This window comes from Copadichromis virginalis, linkage group LG12 (assembly GCF_057382275.1).
Source record: "Copadichromis virginalis isolate Kocher_CV1m ecotype Utaka linkage group LG12, C_Virginalis_male_GT1.1, whole genome shotgun sequence".
In the NCBI taxonomy this organism is placed as follows: domain Eukaryota; kingdom Metazoa; phylum Chordata; class Actinopteri; order Cichliformes; family Cichlidae; genus Copadichromis; species Copadichromis virginalis.
Window position 1 is genome coordinate 28,827,400 of NC_140629.1, and position 17,676 is coordinate 28,845,075.

The following is a 17,676-nucleotide window of genomic DNA, read 5'->3' on the forward strand; positions in this document are numbered from 1 at the left end:
CAGAGTACGAAGTGCATCTTTATCAAGGAATTGTTTCACTTTGTTCAAAACTGCGAGGCTTCTGGAAATTTTGGTTTTTATGTGTCTGACGTGGGGTTTCCATGAAATTTTATTATCAATTACGACTCCCAAAAATTTGTTTTCACTCACATTATCAATTGGTACACCTTCAATGATAATTGGTAATTCTATATTATATTTTAAATTACCAAAAAACATTGCTTTAGTTTTATTTATATTTAATGATAATTTATTTATGTCCATCCATTTTTTTAAATTAATTTTAGCTCCCTGTTTACGGTCATTACAAGATCAGTATAATCATCGCTACTGAAAAATATGTTGGTGTCATCTGCGAACAGTATGAGTTTAAGTACTTGAGAAACATCAAAAATATCATTTATGTATACATTGAAAAGTTTTGGTCCCAACACTGACCCTTGGGGAACACCACATTTAATACCAAGTTTCTCTGAGTGGTAATGCCCTATGCTAACATATTGTTCCCGACTCGTTAGGTAACTTTTTAACCAGTTACCAGCTTTCCCTCGAATACCATATCTTTCCAATTTATCCAATAAAATTGAGTGATTGATTGTGTCGAAGGCCTTTTTGAGGTCAACAAAAATACCAACTGCATATTTATTTTTATCCAGTGTATCAGTAATTTCTTCTACTGCCTCAATTATCGCCATTGAAGTGGTTCTTTGCGTTCTGAAACCATACTGACCAACATTTATTATTTGATGTTTTTCCAAGGAATTTTTCTAATCTTGAATTAAAAGGTTTTTCTAGAATTTTTGAGAATTGAGGCAGTAGAGAAATAGGCCTATAATTGGTAAAACTGTGTTTGTCATTACTTTTATATAGTGGTATTACTTTCGCAATTTTCATTTTTTTTTGGAAAACAACCAGACTGAAATGATAAATTACAGATATATGTTAAGGGACTAGCAATATTCAGAATAACCTGTTTAACTACAGACATATTTATTTGATGATAATCCATTGAAGACTTACTTTTACATTTGAATGTGATATTTATTACTTCTTGCTCATTTGTAGCTGAGAGGAACAGTGAAAAGGGATTTGATTTTATATTACTGATATTTTCATTTTTATGACACGGGATGTCCGCTGCTAGTTCAGGGCCAACATTTATGAAGAATTTATTGAACCCAAGTTTAATATTCAGAAACCTAAAGTATGTATCAGCAGCAGAATGGACCTAAAAATAAATGTTTGTTTCAGTTCCATGAAGCTTTGAGTATTTTGGATTAGTAGTACTGCTGTGTTTGTTGCATCATATTGCTGTAATTGTTTATATGCTTTATATATTCTGGGGTAAGTTGATCTATAGTGTTACATCATATTTTATAAGGATGTTATGTGTTTGTATACTTTCTGCCCAGTTTGACCCATTTAGCAGAGGTCAGCCTGTTTAAGGCTCTGATATCTATTCTGTATGACTTAAAGCAGTTATGACGTGGTCTGATTTTCTCACCCAATGAAGGAATATTTTATATATCGGTCTACTCTTCATTCTATCAGAAACAGTTATCACAGCTCGTACATTTGCTTTTTACACATAAATGTAAGCATTGAGCCAAATGTAGTAATGCTAACATACTGAAGGAACAACATTTGTCTCTTATATATAATACATCTATGTATACACTGTCAAAGATACTCGTCTTTGAGTGAAGATTTAAGGTGATAGGAACGATAAATAAATGCAACTTGAATCTTTACTGAAGCTCAGTATTTGACACGGAGTTCAAACTCCCTGCTGTAATGACTAATAATGATTAATATAATAACTATAATATTGCCCATATTATATTTACATTACCAAAGTGAGATGACTTTAATCTCATGAACAACATTAGCTAATTGTTATTTACTAGCTAATCTTAAAATGACTGTTCAGTACAGAAATGAAGCCCAACAATCATGTTTTTACAGTCCCATGGTCTCAGCCTCAGATACTTATCAAATCACACAGAGCTCATGTAGAAACAATTGAACTAAATGTGTTCTCCTTCATTTCTGTCAAACAAAGCTGTATGACACGTTTCCAGCTGTTAGTATCATAATAATAATAATAATAATGGATTGGATTTATATAGCGCTTTTCAAGGCACCCAAAGCGCTTTACAATGCCACTATTCATTCACTCTCACATTCACACACTGATGGAGGCAAGCTATGGTTGTAGCCACAGCTGCCCTGGGGCAGACTGACAGAAGCGAGGCTGCCATATCACGCCATCGGCCCCTCCGGCCAACACCAGTAGGCAGTAGGGTAGTGTCTTTCCCAAGGACACAACGACCAGGACAGAGAGCCCGGGGATCGAACCGGATACAGCCATTATGTTGATCTAGGAACAACACCAACACAGGAGTATCAGATAGACCACTGTAAACACTCACTGTTGTACCTTGCTCCCGACTTTCTCCTGTATACTAACCTTGGTTTTTCCCCCCTTTGTTTCCCTTCCCTGAATCAACTGATGAATCAACTGAAAGGTCAGCCACAACTCCCAGTGTCTGTTTCAGGTCTTTGCTGTATTTTTTATATTTTTTATCAATATGATTTTCAGATACTGTTCATCTGTTAGAGACAGTTTTTGTGTTAGGCCATTCCACTTTTGTCCTATCATAAGCTACCTAGTCCCACAAGGGGAAATTTCCTTCATGTACTCAGTTTCCTTAATTTTTTAAATGATACTTTGATGACCATGCCAAGACATATTCCAAGAGATCAGCTAATAGCTCTGTGGGAAACACCTCGATGGTGCAAAAACATGTATTTTATGTGTCAAACATTGTTAGGTTTTGCATTTGTTATAGGTTAAAAATAAAAACAATTTCCTGAAAATGGTCAAGTACAAAGACTGGACTGGAAACAAATGAAAAAAAGCTAACGTCCAAAGAGCTATTTTGAAGAACCCCAGAAAGCCCGAAGAATTAGACATGAGTCGTGCCGCACAAGTTTAGATAAAATAAAGACCTTAATTCACTGAAATCTCAGCCAAAATAAGAGATACCACAACCAAAATTTACCATAGAAAATAGTTTGCTCCAGTTTCTCCACTTCCAGAAATTCTGCTGGACCCTGCAGTGGACTTGAACACTGCAATGCTCATCAGGATACAGCTCTGACTGTAACTAGAGATCCACATTAGAGAAAAGACAATGGAAACAAACATTAAACTTTAGAAGCACAAGAGCATCCCCAAATGAGCTTGCATTGGTTGTAGGTAACATGATAGGACATAGTGGCAGGAGATTCATATCTGACATATTGTAAAGTCTAGCTCCTTGAACACTAAATATCAAGAAATGAAGAATGGGTCACAATTTTGCACAGTACTGTAAATAAACAAAAAGATGAGTTAACAATACTTGTTATAAAGTGATATCTAAAATATTGGAAATCTAGTAACCACCATAGCCGAAGCAGCAAATCTCTTTAGTGTTTGTAGATAAATTCAACTTTTAAACTAAACTTTAATCATCTCACTGAGTCAAACTCATTCTCACAAAGAAGTGAATAGACTGACAATTCTGCGGAAATGAGCAGAAGCTGCAGGGAATTGTGCTGATAAGAGGTCAACAGGCTGAAAATTCTGCAAAAAAGAGGTGAATCATCAGAATTTTTGCTGAAAAGAGATGAATCAGCTGAATTTCTGCTCAAAAGAGTTTTTTCTGAAAACAGCTGAGATTTGTGCTGATAAGAGGTGAAAAGGCTGAAAATTTTGCAGAAGAGGTGAATAAGGGCGACCGTGGCTCAGGGGGTTGGGAATCGCATCTGTAACCGGAAGGTCGCCAGTTCGATCCCTGGGCTCTCTGTCCTGGTCGTTGTGTCCCTGGGCAAGACACTTTACCCTACTTGCCTACTGGTGTTGGCCAGAGGGCCCGATGGCGCGATAAGATATCGCTTCTGTCAGTCTGCCCCAGGGCAGCTGTGGCTACAACTGTAGCTGCCTCCACCAGTGTATGAATGTGAGAGTGAATGAATAGTGGTATTGTAAAGCGCTTTGGATGCCTTGAAAAGCGCTATATAAATCCAATCCATTATTATTATAAGCAGAATTTGGGCTGAAAAGAGGTGAATGAGCAGAATTTCTGCTGAAAATAGTTTTTTTCTGAAAACAGCAGAAAAAACTAAAAATTTTGCTGAAAAGGGGTGAAAAAGTTGAAATCTGTGTTGAAAAGTTTAACTGTTAACTGAAAGAAATGTTGCCATAAGCGGGATTTGAACCCAGGCCTCCCAGTCTGAGAATGGCTGCTCATCTCACTGAGCTAAAACACAGCTCAGCCCGGCAAGGAAAATCAGTGACCACACTGATAATGTGGAAGAAATGGGCAAAAAATATTGCATAAAAAATTCAATATCTCAAAAAGTATAGAAGATACACAAAATATCCGTGTATCTTCTTCAAGATATTTATTAGATATTTATAAAGAGATCAGAGGAGCTGCAGTGTTTTGCAGAAATGGCGCATCCCCGTGAGCAGTTATACTAGCAGCATGACACAAGGTAGGCTGAATTTGTAGCCAATCAGCCGAAACATACAGTCACAGAAAGATATCTGGAGCAACAAGAATAACAGGGATTTCAGAAATATGAGCAAGGTCTGGGATTTGCTGGAAAGTTGCAAAAAGAGAGATATCACTCAATTTCATGTCTCAGACGTCATAAACAGAAAAACAAAGTCAACATGTACACTTACTGATCACAACTACTAGCAGATATAGCTACCTCCCCCCCCCCCAAAAAAAACATAAAAAGTTACAAAATTAATGTAATTAATCAACCTATTTTACATATATTTCTGTATTCCAATTAATTCTGTGTCAAAATATCTGGAAACATATAAAAATTGAAACTGAAATTGGAAGCATTACGCACAATCTGTCACCTCTCCAGAGATCCGTTCTGTTTTCGGTTGACGTTTGGTGCTTACGTGTTAGGATAATGTGTCAGAACTCTGTGTGCGGGCGTGCGGAGGTGAGGATCCAAATGCAGGACTCGAGAAGACTGAATTGCAACTGAACTACAGCTTTATTGCTGGCGATGAACAAAACATGAACTGAACAATGAATGCTGAGAACGGAAACACACAGGCACAATCTGAGAGTACGACGGGACGCTGAACACTGCAGGACAAGTACACAGGCAGGAACACGAGGGAGCGAGGAACAGGTGGGAACATCCCGGAGAAATTAGACTTAACGAGACAGAGGATGCGAAACTAGAAACACTGATATAAGATCTGAACCTTCAAAATAAAACAGGAAATCCACAGACAGAATACAGACAGGGAACAGAAGGAACACAGTACAGAGGCCAGGGTGACATCAGGGGCAAACGAATACACAAGCTAAGAAATACAGACCCACAAAAGTCGCGCTTTGCTCACAGTGAGTCAGGACTCCAAAAAAAACAAAAACAAAAACTGGAGTTTAAATATTCACACAAAAAATATTTCAAAAGTACTTTAGTTGTTTTCCCAGCAGGGATTTGTTTAATTTTCTTACCCTTGTGACACTTTAAGTTGGATTTTGAAAAATAACCTATCAAAAAGATGGTTCCTGACAATGAGAATAAAAGTTATGTTAAGGTTGCATTACTCAGTAGGCAGCTGTTCTTGTGGTTCATATCAGATAGAAGATCACACTAACTCTAAGTCATTAAATATTAATATTAGTTTTCTGTATTGCACATGATGAACAAACAGTTTATGTATGAGCACATGTTGACAATGTTAAATGTCAAGTTTAGAATAAAGATAAGAACACTTTATTAGGTGTAAAATTGCAAAATAGTTTATTATAAACTAAATTTAAAGCAAAATAACAGGAACATTAAATTGTGCCATTATATATCATAGAGCCTTAAAAAAAAAACCCTCTAAATATAAAAAATCTGTCATTTAAAAAAATTACTTTAATGTCCAAAGCTACAAATAAGTAAGAGCACATGTGAAACAAGGAATGACACTTTGCTTTAAGCTCCCATGCAATGTCTTGAAATTGTAAACTTTCTAGTATTTGATTGATTGCTACAAGAATCAGGATTATACTCGAAGAAACAGAGTTACAGATTTGAGAATGTCGCACTGAATTAAACTGCAGATTCCCTGCACTTTATGAAAAACTTCAATAAGACTGTAAATGTAAATCTAAAATGTAAAAACAATAATATAAGGCTAATTTTTTAAATCACTTATTTATTTGGGTTTAAATGCAAAAAACATTTTGTTTCCCTAAACTGAAATGATTTGGACTGAAAATGCAAAAAAAAGAAAAAGAAAAAAAGAACAAAACATTTATAAAGGTGACAAAAAAAAAAATCTACAATTTAAACGCAGCGAATATCTAAACATAGAAGAAAAGGCACTGACACACAGGGAGAAAGTTTATGGTCGCCTAGTTAGGATTCATTATCTGACTGAACCCCCAGACTCTCCAGAGATCTGACCTGCTCTAGAGCGCCTCTCGTAGAAGGGGCTTTCCTCTCTGACCCTTCTGATCCTGACTGACCTACTGTCACCAGCCTTCCATTTCCCCTGTTCCTTGACCCTACTGATCCTACAGACTCTTTGTCGCTTAAAATGTCACTAACACTTGCAGACGAACCACCTCGAGATCCATTGCTATGAGAAGCACGGTTGTAAGTGTAGCTGTTGCTGAAGCTGTATCCATGGGAACTGTTGTTTCTGTGAGAGTTGCTGTTGCTCGTGGGGTGGCTTGGCCGAGTCTGGGAAGTTTTACCAAAGGAAATATTATCAAAGGACTTTTGGCTATAAAAACTGTGTTCAGAGCCTGAGTCGTGCTGGGTGTCAGGCTTTGAAAAATGATTTGCTTCCTCTTCTACATCCACTACACCACTTGCTGCTGGTGCAGAAGCCTGAGTGAAAGTTACATCAAGTGACCTTTCTTTATGAAGGGCTGCTCTAGTAGGGGATGGAGACTTGTGCAATCTGGTGTCAGACAATCCAACGGGGTAGGCAGATGGGGCACCTCCTACCTAAAAACCAGAAATTACATTTGATGAGACAATGTGAAAAACGATTCTATTCTAACTATTCTAATCAAAACTAAAACTGAAGTAACATTAATAATGTCTCATTAACAGATACTCCTCTCATCCTGAGCTGCAAAAGAGAATGTGAATGCATTAAACTATAATTCTTGAACCTAACAATCTGTAGTCAAAGTTAATCTACATTTCTGCTTGATGTGCTTACAAATCTAATGTCCACCATTATCACAGAGGGCAAGTCTACAGTGCTGTGAAGCAATGATTTATTTATCCACAATTTGCGTACAGATTTGTGCGCAAATTGGCTTATGCAAACTTTAAAATATTCACCCCACCTGCCAACAGAACATGCTTCCAAAGTTTGCTCTGCATATTCTTACCAAAGACAGAGCATCGATCCTGTAACGCCCTCCAGGCGGTGATGCCGCACCATGCAAAAGTGGTTCTATTGTGGAGGAAAGCTGAGGTTTTCCCAGAGGGTGGAAATCTGACTTGTCAATTCCAGCCATTGAAGCTAGCTGACCTAAGCTACAAGAAATTTAAAAAAAAGACATGCAATCAATTAAAAATGAACTTCCAGAGTAGATAACCAGCTAATACCAGCCTACCTTTTTCCTACAACAAATGCAAATAAAAAAATGATTATGGTAAGATGTGACTAAGATAATAAGATATTGGGTACACTGGTGGTGTAACGGTGTGAGGGGATATTTTCTTTGAAGCCCTTTATAACTGCACCACAGCTAATCTGACTACTCTCACTGATCCCTTTATGATCCCAGTGTACTCACCTTCTGATGGCTGCTTTCAGCATGATAACGTCATATTAGTCTTTGAACATGACAATGAGTTCACTGTACTCAAAGAGCCTCCACAGTCACCAGATCTTAATCCAGCAGAGCATATGTTTGCTTAATCTATTCTATTAATAATTAAGGTAGTTCTGAAAGCAAAAATGGGTTCAACCTTGTGCAAGAAGATGCACCTAACTAAGTGGCTAGTGGGCGCATTTTAGATTTAAAAAGATTCCAGAATGATACCCTGACTGAGTGAGTAACTGACTCAAAGATGACTGCGAAATTATACCTAACCCATGGGCTTTGGTTTCCACGTATTAATCCAAGAAATGACAATGACAAACCTAGAGTTTCGTTTTGAATGAAACCCATCCTGTCAGAATTAAACTGCAGAATCAATATCAAATTGGCCAATATTAAAATTAACTTCAGATATTTCCGAAAGAAACTGAAATCTAAGATGCACACCTTTTTTAAATATCACTAGTCTAATATTTTAGAAAATACACCTGTTTGACATCCTATCCCAAGTCAAATACGAGCCATTAACTACACAACCTGTGGTTTTTCCAAACATAACAATTTAATGATACATCACTAACAGAAGTGTGTAATCTGAGTATATGCTCTTTCTATACCACTTGAATGTACTTACTCTTGCAGACCACATTGTTACACTATAAATGATAAGAGCTACAATAATAAGCTGCTTCATCGTGCAGCTGAAATATTAAAGCTACACAAAAGTTTACTCACAGGGTGCCAGACTCTAATACTCTACAAAAATCAAGCAAACACTTTTCTGCAATGTTTTGTACGATGCACAAAGATAACTTTATAAAAAATAAAATATAATAAATAACTGTAGGTATCGTCCTAAAACACACATTAAATGTAACAAGGGGAAGAAAGACAGTTAAATATAAGCCACTTAAAATGGGGATCCATTCAAAACAAAACTAAAGGCCAACTTCTGGCTCAAGAAGTGGAAAAAAAGCACACCCACACATAATGAAACTGAAAGATTTTTAAAGAACGGATTTTCAGTAAACCACGTAGGTCCTGTGACAACAGTGGCATTTTGTAATTGCTGCCATTAAAAATACCCACCCAGCATCTTTGAGCAAATCCAGGAAAGCGTGAAACTTAGTGAATGATGTCTCAATGCTCTCCAGAATTGCCTCATCTTCAAGAGCACTGGAAGCCGGTGGTGCTAATGCAGAGCCACTGGCAGCAAGTGCCTCTGACAGGGAGTGATTGGCATCTCGAAGACGAGCATTCTCCAGCTCATACTGAACAGAAATTACATAAAGAATAAAGGCACAGTCTTATTTATTCATTAAAAAAAAAAACCAAAAAACACGACTGTTCAATAAAACTGACTCTTCAATAAAGGACGAGCTGTTGCATTACTTCATGAAAAATCAATAAGTACCTCCCACCTGACTCACAAAGAATCACACTATTTTCTATAAACAACTTTGAGAATCAAATAACATGGGAAATAACACAGTTTCAATAGCAAAAGTACACCAATTAAACCAACATGCTGTTTTCTGTTAATTCCCTGGAGTAAATTTAAAACAACTTTAGATTTGCAGCCACTAGAATGCATCTCTCTTGCACTTATGAGGGCTCAAAATTGCTGGTCAAGAATAACAGGTAAAAATGTTGACCCATTTTTGTGTATTTCAAGGGTCTGTGATTTGGAACATGTTGGTCAAATTAATTTTCAAAGATTTTAAGAAATCAGCTGATTGTGAGAGGGTTGATTTTCTATGGATTTTCTATGATTAAAACTTGCAATAAAAGGAAAACATTAAAAATAAATAACAGGCATAAATTTATCTGTATGTATTACAGATTTTATTTACCTCCATGAGCCTGGACTCAGCCTTCAGTCTGGCCCTCCGCTCTTCTCCGAGCCTCATACGGCACTCGTTTAGCTCCATCTACAGGGCATGGATCAGAAGAGCAGTGTGTGAGGTGGTTTTGTTTAATGAACTCTTCACATACCACATCTTTGACTTTAGAAGCAGCAAAAACACATTACAAAAATGACTAACCTGTATTTGTTCAAACCTCCGCGAAATGAATCTGTCCTGACGATTAAGAGAAGATGGTCTCGGTTCCACTTCCACCACTTCCTCTTCATCATCCTCCTCTGCCTCTGAATCAGACTCCATGGTAACTTTCACTGTGGCTGCACCCTAATAAGATATTAACATTAATGCTGCTGTTTAGGGCTCTTTATTCATTACGCTGCATTACACACAGACACAAGACAGCTTACCTGAAAGCTATGGTCTGTTACAGTAATTCCAGGAGGCAAACCTCTGCAGAAGCAAAAACATAGTATTAGTCTCTACATGACTATAATAAACAGTGAATGCTTTTTAAACATATAATTACATTCCCTACAGGTTTCCATATGCAGAAAAAATAAACTTCCAGACCCCCAAAACACACACACAATCCAAACTATCTTCCAAACTTATTAATGGAACATAGTTTTTGTTGTTTGCTTGTTGTTTCTTCTGAACATATCTTCACCTTTGGCGTCCAGCTCGTGCAGCAGCACGCCAAGGCACATGGGGGGTGCGTGATGGCTTAGGTTTCAGAGCAGCAGCTGAACTCTGTCCACCAGGAGATGGTCCTTTATGAGTGGCTGCAAAGAGAAGACATGTCCATGAATTCTGAGAAATCTTCACCTCTAAGAAGGGCGCAGCGTTGATGATGCAAAGTCCTCATAGTATTATGAACTGTACTTTATCACCATTTATTAAAAGTGCCTTGAGGTGTCTGTTGTGATTCGGCACTATATAAATGAATAATAATCAATCCATCCATCGTCTTTTGCCATCCAATTCAGGGACGTGGGGGGTCTGGAGTCTATCCTAGGAGTCTCAGGGCGAGAGGCAAGGTACACCCTGGACAGGCCGCCAGTCTGCCACAGGGCTAACACACAGAGACAGACAACCATTCACACTCGCATCCACACATATGGGCAATTAACCATCATCAATTAACCTAACCTCGCTAACTGCATGTCTTTGGACTGCAGGAGGAAGCCGTAGGAACCCACACAAACATGGGGAGAACATGCAAACACCACACAGAAAGACCCTGGCCTGAGAGAGGACTTGAACTCAGGGCCTTGCTGTGAGGCAACAGTGCTAATCACTGCATCACTAGGCATTAATGTGCATTAATAATATTTAATTAAACTGAACAATGATAAATGACAAACTGATAAATCTTTGCTCACAGAAAATTGTTAGGTCCCTCCCAATAATAACACAAGATATGCGCAAAATAGTGGAAGTGATTATAATGGCCAGCAGAACATGTGTGTGGGCTTTCCATGAATTAATCAATGCAAAAATGATAAGAACTACATGCTTTGTGAAACTAGCAGATATTACTTGCTTCTAACAAGCAGGGTATAAACATCACACGCAAATAGATGAAAGACTAATTAATCTAGGTGAGTATCTACTGAAATCATCCTATAAATAAGGGCAAAGTCAACTAAACCATAATCAAACACATCACAAATTCAAGATTATTTTTGCACCTATCAGCAGGAGAAACAAAATAAAATCACAATGAATTCAGTTCTTACCATGTCTCCAGATGACTTAAAAATTTAATTTGAGAAGTTGAAAAGACACAGAGAATAAGCAATACTATCTCAAACAGACTGAAAGAAATCCTCCAGTGAATTTACACTGCACACATACATGCACAAAAACCCCCAACATAAAACAGAGAAATGTGCCTATGCTCATAAAAATAAATGAATAAATATCTGTTTTTAATAGGCTGATTTTAGGTGTACAACCAGAAATACTGAATTTACTGTGTTTTGTCTGACTAGGGAGACAATAACATGGAGTTACATGCAGTCTGTCTGTGTTTATCTGGAACATGGAACAAGAAAAATGTATGTATACATAAATACCTATTCTAAATGCAGCTTTCCCTCTGACTGTACTGGGTAATGCTCTCCTCCTTGGACCAGAAGCTCTCTGTGGTTCTGACGCTGCAGGCTTGATCCAGCAATACTGCAGGACAACATAAGGAAGACACATGCATACAAATACACCACCTAGAGCAATGGTTCCACCCCCCCGGAATATTTCTCCCAAAAACTTACCTCTGGTGACTGTCCATGACCATTCATTAGTACTTTCTCTATTATAGTTTTAATTAGGAGTTTATCTGAAAGGAAAACTCAAAATCAGTGAAGATTAAGTACCAGAAACATTTCTAGAAATTTATGTTTCGTTGGTTTAGAGATGAACTACTACATGACTGATGTAATTACAGTATTACTCAAATGATTTTTCTACAATTGGAAAGTGCCACGCACACACAGAATTTGGTTTGCATTAATATGTCAAATGGAAACGTAAAAACAAACCAGCTCAAGCAGTGGAACGAACAATATTTTATCAGATTGGGAAAAGTGCTATTAAGTCTGGAAAAAAACAAGAAAATGCTATTGCCTTGACTTAGGTAGCAACTTACCAACTAATGGGTTACCACGGATATCCAGCACACACAAAGAAGAATTCGTTTTCAAGGCTTCTAGCAAACGACGAGCGCCTTCGTTGGAAAGACCACATCTTTGCAGGTCCACAGCTGTTTTACAAGCCAAAAATCAGAAACAGAAATCCTATCAAAAATTTGTACAATAAGGAAAACAACAAACACCACAAACTCACAAATCTACTAACCTTTAACCCAGAGGTCTTCAGCAAGTTCACTCGCAAGAGCCGCAGCACCCCGGTCCCCAATTAAAGTGTTACAGTTAAGTGTGACACGGCGAAGACCTCCCATACCCTCAAACTGCGGCTGTCGATACCTCAGAGACTCCGCCCACGCCGTACCATGTCTTTGCATACCCTGATGCTTTAAGATAAATAAAAGGATTCTTACAAAAGTTGTGATGAAAAATTTTAAGACTCTTCCACTTCTATTACTGAACGAAAAGGCCCACATTGTCTTATTCTATCTTTTATTACATAATGTTCTGACTAACTGATAACTTCTCTCTCTAAATCTTCTAGGTTTAAGCTGCATATACACTGGAAGCGATTCAAGGCCACGTTTTGACTAGAGACCATAGAAAGTGAACAAGTAAAATCGCTTCCAGTGTGTATACAGCTTTACAATCCCTCTGTCAAAAAACATGCTGCTGTAATCTGCACTGTGCACCTCAATTTTTTCCCTAACAAACTTTTTTAACAATTATTATCTGGATAGTTTACAATTATTAAATAATCATCTCTCAATAAAAAATAAAATAGACTGCCAGATGACACTGAAAATCAAATACTATACCTTGATAATATTGGCCATGTGCTCTGCCCCCCTCCAGGTAAGACTGCATCCACTAAAATCCACTGCCCTGATGTTAGCAGAATACTTAACGCTTTGGCAAATGACTAAAACATATAGAAACATAGAGAACACACAGTTACACAGGTAACATACAATACAAACTCCTTTCCTGAACAAAATTAGGAGACAGTAATATAATTGCACATACCCTCTAAGCCCTCATCACTGATTGGACAGTTAATCAGAGATAGGTTTTCCAAGGAAGTGCTTTTTGCCAAACCCTAGATTAGGATCATTTCAACAAAGAACTTGTTTTAATAAATGTCCATTCTAAGAGTGAACAAAAAAGCAAAAACCACAGAAAAAGTTTTGAATAACATTTTTAAAAATTAAACAGTTACAATGCTTTGCTTTTAAAATGCTCTGCTTTCACCTTTGTTAGGGTGATGAGGTCCCTTTCTCTCAGTGGAAGTCCATTGAGCTGCAGCGTCTTGAGGTTGGGAGAGACAGTGAGGCACTCTCTGAGGGCCTTGCACAGCTTTAATGTCATATCCTTGGAGCGAATAGCTGGAATCTTCCTCCTGAAGCTAGATTTAAGATATCTTCTATCTGAAACCAATGGTGACATTGTTGTTTTAAGTAAAATCTGAAAATCAACAAGTTTCTAACATAGACAATTAAAATCGTATAAACTGTTTCAATAACGTACCTGCCTCTCCAGAAGCCAAACTAGCTTGGTATGTGCTACTTATTGCTATGTGGTGCAGGTGTTTATTAATGGATATAGAGCTGAGAACGGGTGGCCAGTCTGTTAGCTTCAGCTTGTCTCCATTAAAGTCCAGCATCCCTTTGTTGAGGTTCATTTTAACTGCAGGAAGGGGGACAGATTCCTGCCTGGCACAGGCAAACTCATAGTAAGCCATAAAGTCCTGAGCACCCTGCCGCCGAATCTGAGCACTGTCCGGGGCCATCTTTGATCTAGGAATAAAAATATTCAAAGTAAGACAAAGAGAACTATTTAAATTGGTAGGAGTACTTCAAGATCACAGTAATGGAAAAACAGCACACATCACGGCAACTTTACTTTCACACCATATCGTATTTTTCATACGATTGCTTCAATTTAAGTAGAAAATTCTCCTATTTCTGTGTATATGATTACATCTTTGTCTTCTTCCTGAAGCTGGTCCTTTCAAGGGTCGACACAGAGGATCACGTGCCTCCATCTCACCCCATCTCTAGCATCCCGTTCTGTCACACCAACCCTCTGCATGTCCTCCTTTACTACACCAAGAACCTCCTCTGAAGTCTTCCTCTTTCCCTCCTGCCTGGCAGCTTCATATTCAACATCTTTTATCCAATATTGTCCAAACTACTCTTTAATTTCACCTCCAAAACACTTAACCTGAGCCGTCTTTCTGATATACTTTTCTGATCTTGTCTATCCTGTCCACCACCTTAGAAACCTTTGCTTTCACTGCTGTTATCCTTCTGTCACAAATCAACACCTGACACTCGTCTCCAACCACTCCACCCTACCTGCACTCGCTTCTTCACCTCTCTCGTGCACTGTCCTTTGCCCTCGATTGTTGACTGCAGGTATTTAAATATATATATAATTAGACATCTGCTGAAAAAGTTCTCATTCTTAAACAAGTGCTTGTTCAAAGGGGTTCTCTGATTCTTTCAATTTTCTTTATATTATTGCTATAAAAATGACACTGAATTGAAATTGAACTGAATTAATTTACAAAACTTGTTCAACTTTATTCACGTATTGCTATATCATAACATTTACAGACACAGCAACAAGTATGTGGGGTGGCCATATGCGAGCCACTAAAAATATTGAGGTGGCACACCAGAAACAGAATTTACAGTTGGGTATGAAAGTACATTATATTATTTTATTTTGATTAAATCCAGTTGTGTAATGCATGAAGTCACAATTAAAAACAGCAGCTCTAGACCCTGATGCTGACATTCACTGCTAGCATAGACAGTCTTTGGTTGCTAGGAGCCGAGCTGAGCTAACGCCACTGGTTTAACCTTAGCTCTAGGTTACTTGAAAATATGACAAAATAATTAATCTAAAAGAATGATATTCCTACTTAATTTCCTGCTAATAAAGTTTATATCATGTCTATGAAGGTATTAAAGTTTATATCACTGAAAATAGGTAAATATGAAAACCAAATGAGATTTTGAAATCTATATTAATCAGTTTTAACTGATCGACTGATCAATTAATTGAGTGGAAGTCCCAGGATGGCTTCGCTGATTCTCAGCAGAGCTGACTAGAAGCAGCTTAAGATTCACTCTCCCAGACTGGAGTTCACTTTAACAGCAAACTTGTTCATGAAATACAAATACATATTAGATCATTAGATTTCCATGTTGGCCCTGAGATGCACAGTGATCTGTCCAGGGACTGGCACCAGCTTTTCTGCACCCTTATTACATTATTCCCAACATAGGGCAGTCAGGGGGAGCCACTGGGGGTGCCAGCAAATTTTGGGGCTTAGCCAGTGCCTCCTCTGGGCCCGCAGAACAAATAAGCTATCAAAATATTTCGATAGCTTTGTTATGTAACTGGCCAGTTATCACTATTAAGCCAAGCCATAACCAGCCCTTCATCTGAAGACCATACACAGATCACAAGTTTTCGTTAACATTTCAATGTTAACCTTACAATAAAGCTAATCGTTGACTTTCACTGATTTTGAATCTTCACCAATTATCTATGCACAGTGTAACCGCTTTCTCTCATTAAGTGCAGAGCGCTAAGGTTAAACCAGTGGCGTTAGCTCAGCTCGGCTCCTAGCAACCAAAGACTGTCTATGCTAACAGTCAATGTCAGCATCAGGGTCTAGAGCTGCTGTTTTTAATTGTGACTTCATGCATTACACAACTGGACTTAATCAAAATAAAATAATATAATGTACTTTCATACCCAACTAAAGACTATACCGTCGCGGGACTGATGTATGACTTTTCCTCGACGTTGCTTGACAACTTCAGCGGTCTGTTATTGTTGACAACATAAACGACCGCTCAAAAGTGGCGCTGTAGTGCCAGCAAACCCACGCCCACTTCTTCTTCAGTGTACCATTTGCAGCTCTAGCCAGAGATCTGCTGCCATCTATCAAAGCGGAGCGGTAAAACATATCACAGGGAGTCACAGCCAATGACTGTACGGTCATAACCTATTTAGAGAAGCTTGAGTACATAATAAACTATCCAGTTGTAAAACAGACGACACAGAAGTTAAAACAGAAGTTAATCTGCATTCCCCACTGGGCCTAAATTTTAGGACATAAATGTGTACAATAACCGTTTTGGCTAAGCAAATTTGTGCAAAAATGGATTTGGATTTAAATGCACTGATATAGATATCCCTATTCTGGTGAATCAACCACTCCTAGTTGAATGAATGTGATGTTAAAAGTTTCTTTCTGCCATTTAGAAATCAGAAATCAGAAAGGGTTTTATTGCCAAATGTTGAGCAGGTTTACAACATTAGGAAATTGCTGCGGTACTTAGTGCAGCACTGCGGTACTTAGTGCGTTATAGTTAAACTGTGGATGCTCCAATTCTACTTAAAGGAACACACAGCCACTCTCCATATCCTGTTTGGGAGGAACAGCCACAACCTTCAATTACGTCATTCTAAGAAGTGAATTCAGTGAAACAGTCTTCTATGTAATCATTTCCTTTTTGGTCATTTTGTTGACTGCTTTAGCACTACCTTTATGCGATTTTGAAGCAGATACAATATTCACATCATTTATGACTTGAAAAAGATAATAATACTAGAAATTAATGTTGTATTTTTACGTTTTGTATAATGTATTTAAACAATTCCAATACAGTAAAAATTAGGGCATTTGACAGCTCTAAAATGCACTAAACTATTTTTTAAAGACTCTCTCATATTCACATTACACAGTCAACTTTCTTGAAAGTTGTCCAGGATGAGACAATGAACTTTCTTTCTTGGGGCCATCAGTCAGGTGGCACGTCTCACATGTAAGAAAGCATTGTCTTTGTTTGGCAGACTGCAGGGAAAGGCTGCATTGAGCAGTTGTGTTTGTTGAATGTAAGATAAACAGATTTGTGAAATATTTTCATATCTAATCTTGGTTAATGTCTAAACGACCGCTCAAAAGTGGCGCTAACCGTAGACAGAGTGTACTAACCGTAGACAGAGTGCACTAACCGTAGACAGAGTGTCAGAGTGGGTAAGAACACCTCTTCCACCCTTGTGGTCAACACCGGTGCCCCTCAGGGGTGTGTTCTGAGCCCTCTGCTATACACTCTCTTCACCCATGACTGTATTTCCTCCTGCGCGTCCAATCTCATTGTTAAGTTTGCAGATGACACTACAGTGCTCGGACTTATATCCAACAATGATGAGACAAACTATAGGACAGAGGTGCAACAACTAGAGTCATGGTGCCACGACAATAACTTGGTC

The 17,676-nt window shown here is 38.0% G+C and overlaps 1 protein-coding gene across 5 annotated transcripts; it reads right to left on the reverse strand.

Moving 5' to 3' along the window:
• Nucleotides 1-5,818: 5,818 nt before the first annotated feature.
• cep78 (centrosomal protein 78) lies at nt 5,819-16,271 on the reverse strand. 5 transcript variants are annotated; one of them, XM_085475837.1, is made up of 17 exons: nt 16,170-16,271; nt 14,739-14,792; nt 13,909-14,177; nt 13,633-13,808; nt 13,408-13,480; nt 13,200-13,303; nt 12,593-12,767; nt 12,384-12,497; nt 12,010-12,074; nt 11,815-11,917; nt 10,404-10,518; nt 10,144-10,186; nt 9,917-10,060; nt 9,725-9,802; nt 8,961-9,142; nt 7,434-7,581; nt 5,819-7,038 (listed from the first exon to the last, which is right to left on the reverse strand). In XM_085475837.1, exons 3-17 carry the CDS (start codon nt 14,168-14,170, stop codon nt 6,442-6,444), a joined length of 2,379 nt encoding a protein of 792 aa, XP_085331963.1. In that variant the 5' UTR covers nt 14,171-14,177; nt 14,739-14,792; nt 16,170-16,271; the 3' UTR covers nt 5,819-6,441. The 5 variants fall into 5 exon arrangements, with proteins under 5 accessions (XP_085331963.1, XP_085331962.1, XP_085331965.1 ...); XM_085475836.1 differs by having other exon boundaries at nt 16,153-16,271; XM_085475839.1 differs by lacking the exon at nt 14,739-14,792.
• Nucleotides 16,272-17,676: the final 1,405 nt, after the last annotated feature.

Excerpts from the sequence above, each read along its gene's own strand:
- cep78 (XM_085475839.1), bottom strand. The coding sequence starts at position 14,170 with ATGGCCCCGGACAGTGCTCAGATTCGGCGGCAGGGTGCTCAGGACTTT. Across the intron at positions 9,143-9,724 it reads CTGAGTCCAGGCTCATGGAG|TATGAGCTGGAGAATGCTCG; the intron begins GTAAATAAAATC and ends ATTTCTGTTCAG. Across the intron at positions 7,582-8,960 it reads GATTTGCTCAAAGATGCTGG|CTTAGGTCAGCTAGCTTCAA; the intron begins GTGGGTATTTTT and ends AATTTCTTGTAG.